General features: G+C 47.0%; 1 protein-coding gene across 5 annotated transcripts in view; it reads right to left on the bottom strand.

The window, feature by feature from the left end:
- Grhl2 (grainyhead like transcription factor 2) overlaps nt 1–10,232 on the bottom strand; it is a 133,169-nt gene extending 122,937 nt beyond the window's left edge. For 2 of the 5 annotated variants that reach the window (XM_076911271.1, XM_076911272.1), the window contains exons 1-2: nt 8,724–8,951; nt 1,792–1,857 (exon numbers count right to left, since the gene is read on the bottom strand). In XM_076911271.1, the coding sequence (XP_076767386.1) occupies nt 1,792–1,857; nt 8,724–8,743 (86 nt within the window). In that variant the 5' untranslated portion in view covers nt 8,744–8,951. The other 3 variants (XM_076911273.1, XM_076911274.1, XM_034517358.2) reach the window with 3 other exon arrangements.
- Between the last annotated feature and the right edge of the window lie 10,177 nt (nt 10,233–20,409).

Here is a 20,409-nt window from a genome sequence, read left to right as displayed (position 1 = left end):
AATACTCTGATCTTATGTTAATTATGTTATTGGCAATACAGGAAAGAGGTAAAAGTTGTTCCAGGTTCTTTGGACGACAGACAGGCTGGAGAAGTACTGAAAGCAGTGCTTTTACGGGGTTCACTGAACTGAGAACTGAGGCAACGCTCTGGGCTGAGCGTGGGAAGGAAAGCGCTGATGACCTCGGGACCCACGCGTGCCGCCCTTTACCGACTCACGGCCACTGTTTAGGAAGAGAACACACAATACCTACTCCTACTTCCTTCAAAGAAAAAGTGGCGACTTTTTCAGACCACTGCAGGGTTAATCTCGTGTGCACAATCCCAGCATGCACCACAGGAGGGACGCCAAACATTTTGCTTATGAAATTTTCAGCCCCAGATCCTTAACTTGGTTACACACGTGCTCAGCGTGGGCCAAGATTTGTCCCATTGTAGAATTCTAGGTTTCAAGTTTAAACCACCCTAACTTCCCGGGAATAGTTTCGTGCCAACCATCTGCCCCAGCTCAGCAGTCCTACCTAGTCCCAGGCGCTTTGCTCTTGCCTGTCTGCTGAGCGAACACGGGCCACTCCACCCTTGCTAGAGCGGCTTCCTCCTGTCCATGCTTGCTTCATTCCTTCCTTTCCTCTCCCCAACTTGAGTCTTTCCCCAACTTGATCCTTGGCTGGGGGGTGGAGGGTGGTGGTGGGCTCAAGGTCAGAGTGTTTGCCTAACACATGGACACCCTGGGCTCCGGTCTCCTGCTGAAAATAACGACGACAATAACAGTGAGACAAAACAACAGAAACCGAAAAGCTATGAGAGTGGGCCTTTAAGGGAGAAGTGTGCCCTTCGGTGTTTCTATTTATAAGTGCACAGTTCAGGTAAGCGGGAGACCAAAATATAAGCAGTAAGTGTTGCTTTCCTCTCCTGCTCTGGAGGGCGCCAGCATTAGCGCTTGAAGAAGCATTTCCCCGGGAGTGCAAGTGAAATCAGACCTCTGCAAAGTGCTGCCGCCCAAGTTCACCGCCGCCCGAGTTCATTACAAAGTAAAATACGCTGCCTCACACGCCAGGGGCAGCGACTGCTTTCACAGAAAGCCCATTCAAATGCGCCAGCCTCTCTCTACAACCCAGACTTATTTTCATAATAATATACGCTGAAGTCACCAGCCTTGCTACTACTTTTCACAAAGTTCTCAAGATAAAGTGGATACTCAAGAAGCAATTCAGAATGTATAGTTTTTAATAAATAATATTGTTACTACTCACCAAACCACACTGAGTTGCAGTATTCCTTTTCCTAATACAGTTGGGATGGAGGAGGGTAAAGTTCCCCTCATTCTTTCTTCTTTCTAGTCCCCTTAGCCTTGTGCCATTTACTGGTAAGAAGGCTAGAGTGGAGGCTGGAGAGATGGCTCAACAGTTAAGAGCTCTGGCTGCTTCCAAAGGTTCAGTTCGCACAAGGTGCCTCACAGTCATCTGACAGTCCAGTTCCAGGGAATACTATGCTCTCTTATGGCCTCTGCAGGTACCAGGCCAGCAAGTGGAACACAGACATACACACAGGGGGGAAAAAAAACCAACAACAACAACACAAAACAGTCATAAACGTGTGTGTGTGTGTGTGTGTGTGTGTGTGTGTGTGTGTGTGTGTGTGTGATGGCACATGCCTTAGGTCCCAGGACCCAAGGATGCAGAGGCAGGTGGATCTCTGAGTTCAAGGCCAGCCTGGTCTACAGAACTTGTTCCATGGCAGCTAGAGCTACACACACACACAAAATGCTGCCTGGGAGGAGGAGGGGACTTACAATGGAACTGGGACATCACTGTGTCTGTCTGGCATGTGAGAGGTGTTCGGCTTGCCGCAGGATTGCCTAAAGAAAAAGAGACGCAGAGGCATAAAGTACACCTTGCTGGCAAAGGATAAACAAACAAAGCTGTTGTGAGGACACTGGCTTTAGCTAAGAGGTGCACTATAGGGTAGGGGAATGAGAGTCCAAAAGGAGTGCTGTTGAATGAAGAATTCCCAGGTCTGAGTCTATGAGTCGTCCTCACTAAGCAACCAACGACCAACTAGACCTCATGGGCCAAAGCAAAATTCCTATTCAGCCTGTTACTGCTCGCTGAGGAATTCTTCCTGCGCAGGGTTGCCAAGCTGATGGCTCCAGTTTCAGAACAGGCCTAGACTGCCGCCTGTTTAGCTGAATAGCAATCCCTGGGTACCACCACCTGGGATGACAGAGGCTTCGAGGACACCGCAACATGGGCACCAGGGATTATGAGCGAGGACCCCAATAGACCTTACATTAAAAACACTTAATCCCCTACCCCCAGCATTAAAGTTAGCCCATTTAACTTAGACAGGGCACGCCTGCTGCCGTCACGTCACGTGACCACGCACGGCACAGGTAATGAGGATGGGCTGCTGAGGTTCATAAACACAGCAGAGCGAGCAGACACGTCTGGTAAGACTCAAGTGCGACGGTCAGTGCTCACCAGATAATATGAGAGGAATAAAAGTAAGTAAAGAGATGTTAGGAAGACTGATCAAGAAGAGGAGGAGGGAGGGAAGAAAAACACCGTGGTGCAGGCAAGTGGGAAGCAAGGAAAGAGAAAAAAGGCACTATCCAGCCAGAGCAGTCATTACAAAACCAGAAATGTAGCCAGGCATAGTGATGTATGCCTTTAATCCCAGCATCCCAGGCAGAGGCAGATAGATCTCTTGAGTTCTGAGGCCAGCTTGTTCTACAGGGTTCCAGGACAGACAGGGTTACAAAAAGAAACCTTGTCTCAAAAACCAAAAATAAATAAGTAAACAAACAAACAAATCAGAAATGCACACTTAATAATCTCCAGACTCCAAAGGCAGAGGCAGGATTGGGAGTTTAAGGTTATCACTAACTAGTGAGTTTGAAGCTAGCCTGAGCTATGTGAGACTTTTGTTTCAAAAAACAAAAGCAAAAGGAGATGTAAAGAAAAGGAAGAAAGAAGGGAGGGGGAGAAAGGAAAGAAATGTGCCTGGTTTCACCAGGGGCTGAGGCAGCCACCCAGCTTACCCTGAGAATTCTTCACAAGTACATTTAACAACTCGGGCCTCAAAATAAGTCCTCTCTGAACATACTTTCAAATGCCCATCTCAGACCAGTTTAGTTTTGGTTCAGATGCTTCTTTCTGCTTGACTTTCCTAGCTACATTTTTAAGTTTGCCCTTTCTACTTGCTATTCAACGCTACTCCCCAGCAGTGATACCCACAGGTAACTCCAGCACTACACTACCAGCTGAGGAAAGAGACCTCAAATTCAAGAATAGCCTGGGCTACATAGAAACTTTGTCATCTTGAACTTATTTTCAGTTCTTAAAGGGGCTCTGGGCCCATTTAGGTAACCTGGACTTTGTGGTCTGTTTTCAGCACTATCTTATGGTTATACTTAAAACTTCAAGAGAACTGGAAAGAATAAACAAAACCAAAAAATTGCAGCATCCTTTTCTTGGCCAGGTTGTTTCAGCAAGAACCAACATCCCACTGGAACTCTGAGCTGCAAAATGGAATCTCAATTCAAAGAAACCACTGCCCTCAGGAAGAGCTACAACGTCAAGCCAAAGGGCAGTTGGGTTTCTAACCCCAGTCCAGCCTTGGACCTAGTGGGGAAAAACTTGGAATACTTCAAACACGTCTCTAGCAGCTCTGTAAACAGGTGAACTGTCAAAATGACCCCAGAAAAAGAACCGCTTCCCTAAGCTGCCGCAGTTTAGCAAAACAATGAACACAAACAACCTTGGAAGGAGGCTGAGGAATTCTTGCATCCTGTTAAAATCTTACCAGCAGCAACTCCACCAGAGGTAGCCTAAGGTAAAGCAGGAGTCTGTTTCCTTTCACTTGGGTATCCATTAGCATCTAAAAAGGTCCAGATTTTGCATTGACTGTGTAAAGCGTCATTGAAACAATTAGGTCTATAATTAACCCAGTCATCAAATAAAGCCTGGTCAAAGCTTATGTACAGATAGATTCCTGGGCTATATCCAGAAAAACAACTGGCCGCCTCCAAGAGCTTTTATCAGTGGCCTAGGGTGGCTGTTTGAGCAATCAGAGACATCAAGAATTGCCTTGTGGAATCCTATTCTTAATTAACAGACATAATTTATTCACAGATTTTTTTTTTTACTCTATTTTGGCAGTGTTGCCCAACATTTTATGATTTATTTCAGTAAGCCAGTCTTGTCTGAGTGTCAATTCACTTGGTGGGCGACAGGATGCCAATTAAAGCAGTCCACAGTGTTTTCCTCCAGGTGCGTGTGACAAGTCCAGCTCCTCCGATGGGTGCAGCTTGCTGAAGCCGAATGAGAGCAAGGGGGAGAGGAGAAGGCAGTCTTGTCTGCACAGGCTGATGTGACGGGTCTGAGATGTACAGGACTGTATGGGAGTGTCTAACATATACCCCCTGTACCTGACTGTCTTTCCTGGTCAGCTCTAACCCAGGGCTTTTCTACTGTGCGTACAGGTATTCACTCTGCTTTAACAAGAATGAACAATTTAGCCCTCTGTAAAAGAAAAGAACACTCAGCCCTCAGCATTAACCCCAAGTGTGCCAGGAGAGGAGGCAAACTGACGGAATCAGCTGGCTCTGCTTTCTATCCACTGAGCATTCACTGGTTACTTCTTGATCACCCTATTCAAGCAAAACTTTGTTACTGAGCATGAAGATGCCTGGATTAGCAGAGAACTGGTTACATTAATTTCCTCTGAAGCATACACACCACAGGCTTTTTCCCGGGAAACCTCTACCCCAGGTCTTCCTTCACAGGCCATCTCAGAGAGGTTGACTGCTCTATGGAAACACGTCCTCCTGAATCTTCACCCCTCTCCAGAGTATGGCTTTCAGCACAGCATCTGTCCTTGCCCAGTTGCTTGTTTCTCAATTGGTTGACCTGTTCTCCTAACGTATGCTAAACTTGTAAGCACCCTGAGGTTCACCTGTGAATCAAAATGTCCAATATCCAAACACACTTGAGGTGGAAAAAAAAAAATGAATAGGTATTTGTACTGGTAGAGAGGAGATATGGTGAATTATTTGCATTTTTTTCCTTAAAGGGTTTAATATAGCTTAACGGAAATTAATATTTTAAAAGTAAAGGGAATTTTAAACTAAATATATTTAGTCAACTTCTTAAGCTAAAACACACAAAGCGACTGCAGTTGCAGTAGGCAGACAGGGGTAGATGGGAAAAGTGTATTAACAGCCATGATGTGTCAGGTGGTGGTTCTCAGGCCCCGTCTTGAAATTCCAAAACAACAATAATGAATTGTACTGTATTTTTTAAACTGCTGTTAAACATATTGTAACGTTGTTTAGGCATTTGTCAGGTGCTGTCTTAAATTAATGTCTATTTTTGGATTGTCCTTCAGTGTGGTGTAAGCCCCTTGTGAATATGGCCTGTTTGTTACACCTTCTGTAACGCTCTGTCTTCTCCTGTAACACTGTGTCTGTCCACTGCAAGCATGTTTAGAAAGCATGTTTTATGCTTGTGAAATATCTACACTGAATTGGTTATTACATACGCACATGTATGTGTGTTCTCTTGGTATAGTTTATACAGTTTTGGTTTTTGTTTTGTTTTTCCAGACAGGGTTTCTCTGTATATCTCTGTGTAGCCCTGGCTGTCCTGGAACTCTCTCTGTAAATCAGGCTGGCCTCGAACTTGGAGCTTTATGTGCCTCTACCTCCCCAGTGCTGGGATTAAAGCTGAGTGGCACCATCTCCCAGACCTCCCAGAATCGCTTCTTAATCAGACAGAGCCTACTGACAAAAGATCATCAAGGTCATAAAAGGTTAAGAGGGGAGAGCAGAACCTTTAAAACGCATACGGAGACAAAGTGTCCTTTTTTCTTCTTTGCTTTAATGAATGATAACATCAGCACTGTAGAACATACAAAGCAGAACATTTCAAGCTTAAAAGCTCACCATCAAAAGGCTGGCTTTGGGCTGTGGGACGTCTCTGGGTAACGGTGCTTGCTGCCAAGACTGACCCCCAGAAACCACAGGGCAGAAGAAAAGAACTAACGACTTCAAGTTGTGTACAGCTTGACCTCTGTATGCAAGCTTTAATCACACACACACACTAAATATATATATAAGTAAATATAAGTATATAAATACTAAAACGATCCATCTTCAAGGCAAACTTTCTAACCAGAAAACCTTCCTATTCAATCTAAAAAGATTACCTATATCTCACTGGGATTTGGCATTTAATCTCTAAGAGTTTGCTCTGGGGGAGTGTTTCCAGAAAACACAGGCAGGCCTCCTAGAGCTGATTTACCCGGAAACATTGTAAGCTCCAGCTTCTGGACTCTCTCATGCTCAGGTGACTGACTGGCAGCTTCAGCTAGGTATTCAGGCCTTTTCTCTTGAGTCCCAACCCCGTCAAATGCCTCATCAACCTCGGTCCATCCTTTCAGGGGCCATAGTAGACGATTAACATTAAGAAAGTGAATCTTGAGCCGGGTCATAATGAAGTTTGCCTTAATCCTAGCACTCCAGTCGCAGAGGCAAGTGAGTTTGAAGTCAACTCGTTCTACAGAGTGAGTTCTGAAATCCCCGTCTTGAAAAAGAAGGGGGGGGGAGGGGAGAGGGAAAAAGAAAAGAAAGAAAAATAAGGGGTGGGGAATCTCAGATTCTAAAACGTGACCCAGAAGTCATGGTCTACTTCAAAGTGTTCTCAAGGGTTTCAGCAGAGAAAGCAAGGGAGGTTTGATCATCGTGGTCTCTTTACAGTATCGTTACTTTTCCCAGGATGCACAATGAAATCCTGAAAACACTAGATAAAAGCTACTTTCATTAAATGCTCGTGTAATTCTAGATAGACATTAGCCATAAAAACTAGGTAATACCTACTCGTTAAGCCAGATTGTTAGTACTCAGTACTTAGACTCAATAGTGAATAAATTATCTCTATTGGTTCTAAGTATAACTTGGAGAAAATAAATACCCATCCATTTTCGTTCTTCATTCGTTTGACTCATGTAGTGCCACGGAACTAGGCAGTCAAACTGAGTGTTAATTGTGCAATTAAAGTATATGTACACTCTTTTTTACATCAAACTCAAAGCAAAATAAAAACGAAAAACAAAGCATTGTTGTCTTGAATTTGGGTTGTACGAGTTTTCAAACTCAAGCGATGACTCCCTCCAATACCAAGAGAGCTAAAGCGGAGGAGATGTGGGTAGGTGTATCTCCGACAATCAACCGCTCTTCTACCCCTAAGCTTTCTAACCCCTGGCCGAGTTCCTAACACTAGTTCTTCCGACTCCGGTATCGACTTGCGCAGTTAAATCTTAAAGGGTGACGAAAGTAGGAGGTTTTAAAGTCTGAAAGCAAGCGTCCTGTGGATCCGCCGCATCGCGACTTTACTCATCCAAAATCGGGTCAGGCAGGCTTTCCCTCTCCGCCCTCCTCCCTTCCAGGTCCCTCATCTTGGGACTGGTCCGGTGCTTTTCTCAGTCGAGACTCTCAGGAAGGTCTCCTTGGAATGGCCACACCAGCCGGATTAAGTTACCAGGGGCAGCAAAAGTGCGGCCTCTGAGCCTTTCCAATAGGACGCAGCCAGTTCCCGGCCTAGGACGCCCCGGGAGGAGGGGGAAGGAAGTGTCGCCACCGAATGGAAGGAGGGCAGCGGGACCCACCTCCGGCTCCCTCCCGCTCCCGCCCTCGGCCCCACCTCCCCCGGCTCGCACAAAGCCGTCCCCAAGGCGGGGACCGCAACGGACCAGGCCCCGCGCCCCGCGGCTCACGCGGCTCCCCGGCAGTCCAGAGCTCCGGTCGAGGACGCGGAGAGCCTGGAGTCCCTGTGCGCCACCATCCTCCCCCCAGCCCCTTGCCACCGACAGCCCTGGCGAAGTCCGATCGAGCCCCACGCCCGAGGTGGCGGCCTCCGAGCAGTGGGCCGCGCGGTCACCGGACGCATACGAGCTAGCGACGTCGGGGCGCAGGGAGACCGTCCCAAGTGTGGGCGCCCCTTCGTACCCTGTCTCAAAATCAGTCCCCCACTCCCGAGAGGTCCTGCCCCGCACCTGCGCGAGGTGGCGGGATGCTGCGTGGGCGGCGGGAGGGAGCGAGGTGCGGGCACACCCACGGACCCGCCATCGCGGCCTGCCCGCGCCTCCGTCCCGTCGGGGACCCGCACCGGGGCGCACATGCACCCCGGCTCGCCGCAGTGGGGAAGATGGCCGTGTCTGCAATCGCATAAAAGCCCTTTGTTGAGCGCACACAAAAGCGGCCCAGACCGCTTTTCCAGCAGGGCCTTTGGCCTAATCGAAGGAAGTTGACTGAACTTCCAAACGGCCCAGGAAGTCTGAGGCTGGGGAGCACCTCCTGGGAAGGGGGTAACTACAGGCCTCCCGCCACCATCTGCCAAAACCTCAATCAGTGCCCAAGGGTCCGTCCGGTCGGGGCAGTGGGAGCTGAGCTCATTCGTCGGGGAGGAAGCAAAGAAAACCCACGTTTACTTGCAAGGCCCCAAAACGGGTATTAAACATTCACGTTCGTGTAGGGTCTCTCCCCTGAATCGGGGTAGAAATATCATCCGAGAGGGTCTGGATCCACCAAAAAGAAAAAAGTAAAAAGAGAGGAAAAAAATACAAAACCAAAATCCAACAATAGCGACTTTAAAAAACACAACGAACCAGTTGCCATCAGCCCAAAGGGGCAGCGGCAGCCGCCGCCGGCGCGTGCGACCCACTTACTTGTCCGACTCTTGTGACATGTTTGATCCAATGAACTCGCTCCCCTTTTCCTGGAGCCTCAGCCTCTGGTGAAACTGGACTTTCAAGTCTGTGCAGGTGAAGGTGTGTGAGAGCGCCCGAGATGGCAGAACAAGAGCTACAGGTAATTCTGCTTTCGTCCCCCCTCACCACTCTCGCTCGCCCGCTCGCTCGCGCCCTCACCTAGCCGGAAAGGTGGGATGGGGGGGGGGGGAGCCCTCACATGGGGCCCGCGCTCGGAGGCGGCCCGGCGGCGCGGAGTCCTCCCGGATCGCGGCAAGGGGCAGACACAGAGCGCAAAGTGGCGGACTTGGGCGGCCACAGGTAACTTTCTCGCACGGCGCTGAATTCTTTCACTAAAGGGTACAAGCCCGAGGGCCGAGCTGCGCGGTGATTGGCTGCGGAGCTGCCTCAGGTGAGCTGCCATTGGCAGAGGCGCGCTCAGGTAAGGCCCTTCTCCAAGTGCAGGTCACTCACTGCGAAGTTTACCTGAGTGGAGCGGTGGCACGCTGGAGACTCTGCGAGCTGACTTCTACCCACTCTCGACTTTCTTCCCTGACTAGGGGCTGGGGTAGAGGTGGTGGGAGAGAAGGAGTGGGGAGCACCACCTGCAGACACTAGGTACTGTGGGTCAAACCGAAGGACGACCGAGGGCTGAACCCAGAAACCAACAAGCCACCCGGAACCAAATGGCCGGTTCACCACCTGCCACTTGACACCCGCTGGACGAGAACTGTGTGACGGGCAGAAGAGTCAGGGAACTAGAGTTACGCTATGCTAGGAGTGGGAAAGAAACAGATTGCCGGGTCTCTTGCGTAATTGCATTGTTGACATTCTTATCCACAACAAACTCTTCTCGTGCCCTGATGCATAGAAGATAGCAGGTCGTTTTCAGTTTTCAAATAGTCAGCGACCTTTCCCGAGCTGGATCTATGGAGTGCGGCAAGGCTTTGATGGAGAAAGGAGATTCGGTTGAATAGACTCTTAAGATGGCCCGGGCGCGCCTCTTGCATCACTCCGCAGCCTGGGATTCCTGCGCTGCCGAACAACTACTGCATCTGTTCTATAAGCCTGTCGCCGGCTGACATTTCTAGGCAAGCATCAACATTTACATTGTAATTCAATAGAAGCAGCTACGACAAAGGCTCTTTATCCTCGCAGTTTAATATGGTTGCCAGGGGAACAACGCAGGATGAAACTGACTTGTTTGTGTGGTTTCTCTTCTGGTCCGGAACAGTTCGAAGTAGCCAGGTGTAATTTATAATCGCTGCTAAAGTATTTGTGGGAGTAATGTATCTGTGGGAGTTCTGACAGGGATCTAGCCCATACATGCGGATTGTGGAAATACAGAATGGTATGGAAACCTTTGCCACATCTTATGTCAAGTCAACAGTGGGGCACTGAAGCTGTCAGACTTAACACAACTTCTGTATTAAACCTTTGAAGGTCACATGGTTTGGGGGAATTAAATTCGGGACTAGGTTTGGTTGTTCTTTATTCCCACTCTTAGCAAATGACTTTCACAATTTTATTTTTTTAAAGATAATAACATAAGCACCCATACATGTACTTTTTAGAAACAATATATTTTTAATAGTTTGAACACGGTATCCGTGTTCCCCCTACTTTCTTTTTCTCCCCTCTAGAGACAACCACCGTCCTGTTGCCTGGTGGCTCTGTGGCTTGCTCCCGGTTTCTGGTAGTGCATATCTCTTGATGTATCGACAACATGATTTGGCCACTTGCTACTCTTCATGAGCTGCTACGTGCTTTACTCTTTCACTTCCGGTTCCAGACCCCCAACATGGTTCCTTCTCAGGTTAAAGACAAAGAAGTATGAGTCTGTTCAAGTCTCACTGGCAACAGAGAACACTGGTATAATGTGATGGTTTTCTTATAAAACTTTTACCTTTTGTTTAGTTTGTTACTAACCCATCCTGGTATGTTTCTATAACAAATCTACCAAGTGACTGTAAAATTTAGTTTCCAAAAGGCCAAACAGCCAATCCCGGCTCGTTCCCTGCAAATAAGAGTGCAGAACTCCTGCCCTCCTAAGCCAATGGAGATGAACTGTTTTATGGCTGTCACTCTGGGACACCTTGTTCTATGTTGTGAGCCTTCTTTGAGGGTTTATGTTTCATTTCCCATGGCATATGGTATTCTCTTTTTTGTTTTAATTTCATTTTGGAGATGGGGGGTCTCACTGTGTAGCCCTCGCTGGCCTGACACTAGCTGTGAAGACCTGACTGCTTTCAAATTTGTGTTTGTCCTCCCACCCAGTTCCCAGGCATCCATCACCACACCTCAGCTACTTTAAGAACTCTTGAGTTTTTGTTATTTTTAAGATACAATTCTGTGACTTTGCCAGGCTACAATAATTTTCCCCTGTCTTTTGAGGGAATCATTTTATTACAGGAGTTTCCCTGCCCTTGGCTTCCTCTGCCTCCCTTCCCTCTGGTGTTTGCTCTGGTTCCCCTGTGGCAGAGCCTCCTTCGGCTGTCTGCAGACCTTTCACTTTGCATTCCCAGGTACGAATGAGGTCATGAGAACTTCTTCAGCAGCCTTGTGGAGGTGGGGAATGGGCTTGCTCACTGGTGGGCCTGCTGTCTTTCCCTCAGAGCTCAAAGAGTTATCAGGAGAGATCTATGATCTCTTGCACTCTGAAGCATTCAGCCAGCGTATGGTGTCTGGACCCACCGGCCTGGGCAAGCCCCCCTGCAGCCTTTCCCAGTCTTTCCTTTCCTGGAGGGCTCTGTCCCCTGTCCTCCTATGGATGGTGAGTACATGCTTCTCCAGCTTCTCCTGCTGGCTGCTAGGAACAGCACAGGGAATCTGAAAATAGTTCTTATTAGGAACTAAAAAGCCCAAAGAAAAGCTTGAGTAGTGTTTGACCCTGGGGTACAGTCCCATGAAGAGGTGACTTCCACCAGAGTGCCTTACAGCAAGGCCATCAGACAGCAAACCCATCTCAACATAGGTTTCTGAAGAGATTTTTATGGCCTTACTCTGTGCAAGGAGAGAAAGGTCTACAGACAAGTGGGAAAGACTCAACAAGGGACCCAACACCTCCAGCTGTCCAGTGTTTCCCTGGACCCTGATTCAGCTGCATGTCTCCCTTGTGCTTCCTGGATCCCGAGTCTTCACGGCACAGTCTCCTTATGGTGGCCTCAGGCATCTCCAAGGCTCAGGTCATCCTGTGTTTTTAGAACAACCGAACCTTTATAAGCATTCATGTGTAACTCCTGCTGTTCCCTTTCACCGCTGTCCCCTCCACCGCTCTTGGTTTGGGGTTCTATTTCTGTTATAAACACCATGGCCAGATATAACTTTCATCTTACATTTGTACACCATGGTCCATCCCCCAGAGGAAGCCAGGGCAGGAAGTGAAGCAGAAGCCATGGGGAAGGACCACTCATCACATCATCCAGAACTATGTTGAGCCAAGGGGAAGGACCACTCACCACATCATCCAGAACTATGTTGAGAGATCATTTGCTTATGACTTTTTCTTCATATTCTTTGTTCTTGTGAACTTATCCATTTATGATCTCTTACTGTTCTTTTGGGATGAGAAAGCAAAGAATCAATGTGGGTCAGTCTGCCAGCTTTAAATATGTCTATTTCCAACATTATCCAAAAAGCTTTTCCCCAAACTCTATCTACCACGTTTGTTTGTACAAACAAAATCAGCGTGTGATCTGAATGTGGTCAGTTTAAAGCCAAGTGTGGCGATACATATCTGCAATCCCAACATTCAGGAAGCTGAGGCAGAGGACTGCCGTGAGGTCTCGGCGAGGCATCCCTGTACTACAAGATCCTGTCTCTATAACTGGAAAAAAAAAATCATGACTCCTTCTGCTGTTTTATAATGATCAATATTCCCCTGACATCTAATAACTCAACATGGATTAGATAATTTAGTTTTCCTCAGATAGACTAACCACTGTGTGCATCAGTGAAGGAAATTAACAAGCAGATCATTTCAAATGTCTCCCGTGGGGCTGGAGAAATGGATTAGCAGTTATGAGCACTCGCTGCTCTTGCAGAAGAGCCAGGTTCAAGTCCAGTTCCAGGGGATCCAATGCCCTCCGACGGCACAGACCTCTGTGTGAGCAAAGCACCTATACACAGAAAATAATAATAAGAATGATGATGATGATAATAATAGAAATTATCAGCCATGAAACTGCCTCTATTACCCAATTGTTTTAACTCTTTTGACAGATGAGTTAGGTAAATCTGAAAGCTTCTGCCTCACAAATTATGGAACGTCTTCTTCTAAATATATCTCCATTCTTAAATGCTTCCCACTAAACCTGAAGCTTAGGTAGGTGAGCAGCAGGAGCCTACTTTTCGAGCTATGCTGTGTTAGAGTTTGAGAAGCATCAAAGTGTCTGTGGCCATACCACCCTGAACACGCCCAATCTCGTCTGATCTCGGAAGCTAAGCAGGGTTGGGCCTGGTTACTACTTGGCCAGGAAAAGCATCAAAGTGCAGCCTTCAGAATAAAGCCACATACAGCCAGCCACTGTGTGCCACTGTTGGGCTACCGTGGACTTTACCTGTGTGGATGAATCCGTTCCTATCCTAGGCTTCTTTATGTGATGATTGGTTAATGTCTTTAAGTAGAGCAGTTAGCATATCAGAAATGAATGAGTGAATATATAAATAGAAAGTGAACCTATAACCTACCACAGCATCTATCATAACGCTAGACTTTCAGCAAACCGTAGAATTTGATGGTCACTTTAAAAATTCACAATAAAACAAAAGTTCAAATAAAAGTCAGGAATGAGTATTGTTCTCAGAATGGCCTTTGGCAGACAATTAGAACCAAGCCTATCTGTTCCATAAAATATCAGAAGTGTACAGAAAAACAAGTCTCCAATAAATTTATTTTAAAAATTAAAGTTTCCTTTAAATCTCCCCATAGGAAGAAATTACATTGATTACTACTATGATTTAAATAATGATTTTTAGCATCTATTAAAATGGCAAATAGCATTTCAATAGTATCATTTTGTATTTATGCTGCCCCTTTCTTCTCTTTCTCTTCCTCCTCTTCCTCCTCTTCCTCTTCTTCTTCCTCCTCCTCCTCTTGTAGAGTGAAAAATTATAAAGGCCATCTTATGAAATATGTGTAAATTTTTCGCCTTAGACCTTGGGCAGAAAAGCACCTGCCAACAGGTTTGGGTCCATCTAATTAGTTACAGAGGAGGGGGAGTTGCAGGACAAAGGCCTGTTAAGAACATCCCAGAAACTGACTGGCCAAGGGAAGAACTACACCCTGCCCCATGGTACGGCCTACTAGTGTTCAAAAAAGTAAAACAACCAATCCTGTGCACCCGCGCGAAAGTTCGCTTTTTCCCTACTCCGCCCATATATAAGCACTATGCCCCTGAGCCACGAGGTCAGTCCCTCTATCCCCTATGTGAGATATGGGGATATGGGCTGGCCCAGAGCTCTGATTTAATAAACCACCTCATGTGCTTTACAGCAAGACGGTCTCTCGTGTGTCCTTTGGGTGCGTGCTATCCTATGACTTAAGTGGACCCCTTTCTGGGGAGTCCCGGACCTTTCACTCTTTCTCCTTCTCCTCCTCCTCCTCCTCCTCCTCCTCCTCCTCCTCCTCCTCCTCCTCCTCCTCCTCCTCCTCCTCCTCTTCCTCCTCTTCCTCCTCCTCCTCCTCCTCCTCCTCCTCCTCCTCCTCCTCCTCCTTCTCTTCTCCTTCTCCTTCTCCTTCTCCTTCTCCTTCTCCTTCTCCTTCTCCTTCTCCTTCTCCTTCTCCTTCTCCTTCTCCTTCTCCTTCTCCTTCTCCTTCTCCTTCTCCTTCTCCTTCTCCTTCTTCTTCTTCTTCCAAGGAAGAAAAAGAAGTAAAAGTATAAGTTCTCTCTATCTACATAGTCCTGACTGTCCTGGTACTCAGTATGTAAACCAGGTTGGTCTCAAACTCACAGATCTGACTGCCTCTGCCTCCAGAGTGCTGGTACAAAGATGTGTACCACCATGCCCAGCCTGACTTTACCTTTTTATAATGGTGAATCTCTTATAGGAAAGTTGGTGACACAGATGTTACAGTAGGAAAGCCCCGTTTTCGAAGGCTGATGATTGAGTCAAGCCAGTCTGCCTGCTATGCATTACCTACAGGGATGATGCAGCCAGCACACCCTTGAGCCTCTGTGGAGCCAGAGACAGTGGTATCCTGCTGTTTTGCAAGTCTCACATGGTGAATTTGATTCCTAAGACACATACAATGGTGGAAGAAAACTGATTTCTGAAATTGTCTTCTGACCTGCAGATATGAGACGCAGAGGAAAATGTAAAGATAACAGAATTTGGAAATTGGAAGGTAACTAAAAGCATCAATTTTGTAGTGACAGAAATGTGAATTTGAACATCTGTGCACATTGCATATCAGGACTGTTTATTCTATAAAACCTCAGAAGAGCTTAGAAAATCAAGTCTCTGTCACATAAGGTCAGTCAGGATGACCGGAAGGGCTGGTACTGTGAAAATCCACCCCAAAGCTTGTTTTGAAGTTGGTGAGACAGAGTAGGAGTGTTTCTCAGCAGGAAAATACATCTTTACCATGCATGAGACCCTAGGTTCAGTCCTGACACCAAAACACCACAAGCAACACACCCACAAAAATGCTGTAAGATGGGTAGGGCCCCACCCAGACAGAAAGGCTCCTGTTGGAATGAGTTTCCCAGGGATGCTACAGCAAGGCGCCACACACAGAGGCCTGACTACAGAAATGTACTTTCTCAGAGTGCCAGAGGGCGAGTGGCAATCGTGGTGCCAGCAGAATGAGTTTCTTCTAAAGCCTCTATCCCTGGCCTATAAGGAGCCTCTTCTCTGTAAGTCTGCACGTGATCTTCACACTGTGAGCGCTGCTGTGTCTTCTCATAGAGACATCTATGGCACTGATCTCTCTCTCTCTCTCTCTCTCTCTCTCTCTCTCTCTCTCTCCCCACCAAGTGGATTCCAGTGAAAGGTCCGGGACTCCCCAGAAAGGGGTCCACTTAAGTCACAGGATAGCATGCACCCAAAGGACACACGAGAGACCGTCTTGCTGTAAAGTACATGAGGTGGTTTATTAAATCAGAGCTCTGGGCCAGCCCATATCCCCATATCTCACATAGGGGATAGAGGGACTGACCTCGTGGCTCAGGGGCATAGTGCTTATATATGGGCGGAGTAGGGAAAAAGCGAACTTTCGCGCGGGTGCACAGGATTGGTTGTTTTACTTTTTTGAACACTAGTAGGCCGTACCATGGGGCAGGGTGTAGTTCCTCCCTTGGCCAGTCAGTTTCTGGGATGTTCTTAACAGGCCTTTGTCCTGTAACTCCCCCTCCTCTGTAACTAATTAGATGGACCCAAACCTGCTGGCAGGTGCTTTTCTACCCAAGGTCTAAGGCGAAAAATTCACACATATTTCATAAGATGGCCTTTATAATTTTTCACTCTACACCAGGAATGGGACTCTAGTTGCCAGGTTTTGCATCTAAGGTCTCTAGCTGTGGAGCCATCTCCACAGCCCTTCCTAGACCCTTGAATACTGTCAGTTGGGGGAGGGGACGACATTCCATAACCTTCACTCACTGGAGGCAGCAGGATACCGAAGGAGGAAGTCCTCCAGATCTGGTACATCAGGGACTGAAGCACTGGATCTACAGCAGGGAGTAAGTGAAAGGCCGCGTGCTACCCAGGGCGATACCATCTCTTAGCTTCTTCCTAGCTTTAGAGCCCGGAGCCAAGTTCATACAGCAACCGCCCAGGCCTGCCCACCCCCAAGGCAAGAGATTAGAGGCTATTTTTTCCTTGCATGAACTAAAAGTCCTAGAACAAAATATTGATGTGTGGGTGTTCCCAGTCAGAGGGAAAGAGAAAAAAAGAGAGAAGAAGGGAGAAAGTGGGAAAAGCCACTCACATCCCAAAGAAATCCATAAGCATTACAAGCCAGGGCCTTTTCTTTTTCTCCCCCATCCTACTCCCACCGTGCCAGCTTACACATAGTGCAAGAAATACCTCTTCAGAAAGCTGGGACACGAAGGTAGGAGGGTCCAAAGCTGAAGATGCTCGACCACACAGTGAGCACAGGCTCACCCGGAGGCCAGCCTGGGACACACTAAGAAGACTATGGCCTTAAGGAAAACAGATAGCACAGAGGTGGGGGCCCAGGCGTGGTGGCACATGCTTTAAATTCCAGAAGTAGGAAGGCAGAGACAGGCAGATCTCTATGAATTCAAAACCAGCCTGGTCTACACAGAGAGATCCAGGCCAGCTAGGGCTACAGAATGAGATCCTGTACACAAATCAAATACCAGAGAGTCATAAAAATTAATAGACATTTAAGATATAAAACCGAGCTGGAGCCAGGCGGTGGTGGAATACTCATCTACTCCTGGAACTTTGGGGGCAGACCAGACAGATCTCTGAGTTTGAGGCCAGCCTGGTCTACAAGGCAAGCTCTAGGACAGCCAGAACTACATAGAAAAACACTGTCTTTAAAAAAAAAAAAAACAAAAAGGATTTAGTTTATTTATGTGTGTATGTGTTTCACCTACATATTTGTCCACACATCACTCGTGTTTGTGAAGCCTATAGAGGCTAGAAGATGACATCAATCATATATATACATATATATACATACATATATACATATATGTATATATATGTATATATACATACATATATATTCTGTCCATGGGGATGCTGGAATCAAACCCAGGTCCTTTGGACGAGCAGCCTGCCTCCTAACTAACTGCCCTGCCATCTCTCCAGCCCTTGGACTTTTCAATAACAATGTTTGCTGAATTGTTCTGGGCAGCCCAGGAAGAATACCAAGGGAATGTATACCAACAGGACCCAGGAAGCAGCAAGTCAAATGGAACGGGAACACGCAGTTAGTGTGACAGCTCTGGTCTCTAAAATAAAATGCTTTTAAAAGCTGGGTGTGGTGGTGCACACCTATAATCCCAGCACTCAAAGGCAGAGGCAGGCAGATCTCTGTGAGTTCAAGGCCAGCCTATAGAGAGAGTGCCAGGACAGTCAGAGCTACACAGTGAGGCCCTGTCTCTGAACAGACAGACAAACAGACAGTCAATCAAACAAAGGTTCCATGGCAGCTAGGATGATGGCTTAGTGGTTAAGAGCACTGGTTGCTCTTTGAGGTGTCCTAAATTCAATTACCAGAACCCACATGGCACCTCACAACCTTCTATAGCTGTGGCCCCATGGTTCCCGATGCCCTTTTCTGGTGTGCAGGTATACACATAGACAAAACACCCCACATTAGGCATAAAATACATAAATTAATTTTCTTTAAAGTATGGTTTTACAGAGGAACCACAATTTGGATAAAACCCTAGCAGAAATTCAGCCTGAGAGGCATTGGGGTGTCAGATCACCTTCATTCTCTGAACTGCCACCCTCGACGTGAATGTTCTTCATGTATTCTGCTGACCAGTGACTCTCCCAATCTGGGGGGTCATTATTATTACCATCGCTTTGATGGTTTAATCAATTATAAAGAAACAGAAAAAAGATGACATTTACCCAAGATGAAATGCCAAATGAGAACTGAAAGACCATGGCAGGGTTCTATAGAACAGCGTGTTCCCTCTGCTTTTTAATGAGGTGAATTTATTGTTGCTGTCTCAAACTCCTGAAAACAGCTGAATATGGAAAAAACAACCAGGTAACATGAGGCAGCCCTTCCCTGGTTGAAAACCTTCAGCAACTCTCAGCACAGACAGCAACTCTACGAACAAAGGAACAAACCAAACATCTGCTTTCCTAACCCTGACTGCCTAAATCCTTCGGTGCTATTCCGTACAAGGAGACCTCATTTGCATGAGGTTCAGTATGTTCTGAGTGAGAGCTGAAGGCTACCAATAGAGAAAAGTTTGAGATCTTTTAAATCACAAGTGTGAGTCAGCCAAAAATCTTGAGTAAGAGAATGGGAAGTGAGGTGCTGGGCATGGTGCAAAAGCAGGTGGACCTCGGAGTTCCAGGTTAGCCTGGGTTACATAGGGAGACCCTGTCTTGAAAGAAAAACAAAAAACAAAAAAAACAAAAGAAGAAGAAGGAGAAGAAGGAGAAGGAGGAGAAGGAGAAGGAGAAGGAGAAGGAGAAGGAGAAGGAGAAGGAGAAGGAGAAGGAGAAGGAGAAGAGGAGGAGGAGGAGGAGGAGGAGAAGGAGGAGGAGGAGGAGGAGGAGGAGGAAGATGAGGAGGAGGAGGAGGAGGAGGAAAGAACAAAAACAAAATGGCAACAACAAAGGAAAAAGAAGGGATTTGACGTGACAGAGTGCACACATACCTCTGTATTGCATGTTGTTACACATTTTGTCTTAGTATTTTGTATTTAAAGAGTTTTGTTTTGTTTTTGAATGAACTCTGAAACATGTCTGCATTTGGTAGGCAGCCTTCAAGAGGCCCCAGGGATCCTACCTCCCTGGTACAGCTCTCACTGTATGGAATACAGTGGGGCTTCTCTCTTGGCTAATAGCATTTCTGCAGGAGTCAGAAAGGAGCTGAGCCATCCTCAAGATGGTTTTGCTCATGTATTCATCTGGTCTGAAGAGTCAGGAAGGACATAGGAATTAGATAACACCTCTGTTCTCCACACACTTTTTTTTTTTTGCCATCTGTAAATCTATGCTGCTGAGACTGTTCATAGCCTCAGAAATTCTTTATTTTAAGAGGGTCTATGAGGTAATTTCTTAAAACCCTCTGCCTCCCGATGTCTGGACCTCTGGACGTCTCCCTGCCTGTTAGACTGGACTCATAAACTCAGCCACCGCCTGAGTCTCCAAGAAAACTGCCCCATGCTTTCGGTCATCTCCAAAGCCTGACAGACAGAGAAGGGCAAAAGCCATCATGGAGACCTGACTGACATCTTGAAGGCACCCTGAAAAAAGTCAGTGGCATGGCTTTCTCCCAGAATCCCCTTGGAGGAACTTGTTTCTCTTCATCCAAAGAAAAGGAGTGTGCCAAAGTGTTGGGGGGGGGGGGGGAATCATGGCACCGTGTAGACCTGCTGACAGAGCAGTTTGATCCCCAGCACAGACTTCTGGCGCGGGTGCATGAGTGCATGCAAGTGTGTGTGTGTATGTGTCTGTATGTGTGTGTGTCTGTATGTGTCTGTGTGCGTGTATGCGCATGTGCGAATAAACAGAACTAGAAGGGGTAGGTCAGTAATCAAAGACAACTTAAGGAAATGGAACTCTGCTGGGAATCTAGGAGCAAACACTGGTGAGTCACAGGCTACCTGGATTGCCCCAGGCAACATGCAGAATGAGTCTGCAGCCAGCATAACCCTCCCCGCCCCTTCTGTTCTCTACAACACTTTAGCCATTGGAAGGTCAGTCTGGATCAGAAGTGAGAGGGGCAGCCAGCCCTGTCAAGCAACTCTAGGTACTCCTTGTCTTTCTAATAGCAGAACAGGCTTCCTTGTCGCCTGGGAGGTAGCAACGAGAAGTGGTCAGGAGCATGTGTTGTGGACGTACGTACTCAATGACTTTTAAAAATGAGGACACATACTTCAAGTTAAATTTCATTTACTTAAAAAATCCCGTCAAGCCGGGCGGTGGTGGCGCACGACTTTAATCCCAGCACTTGGGAGGCAGAGGCAGGTGGATTTCTGAGTTCGAGGCCAGCCGG

Source organism: Arvicanthis niloticus, chromosome 13 (genome assembly GCF_011762505.2).
Source record: "Arvicanthis niloticus isolate mArvNil1 chromosome 13, mArvNil1.pat.X, whole genome shotgun sequence".
Classification (NCBI taxonomy): domain Eukaryota; kingdom Metazoa; phylum Chordata; class Mammalia; order Rodentia; family Muridae; genus Arvicanthis; species Arvicanthis niloticus.
The sequence above is the reverse complement of the archived record's forward strand: the minus strand, read 5'-3'. Positions and strand labels throughout refer to the sequence as shown.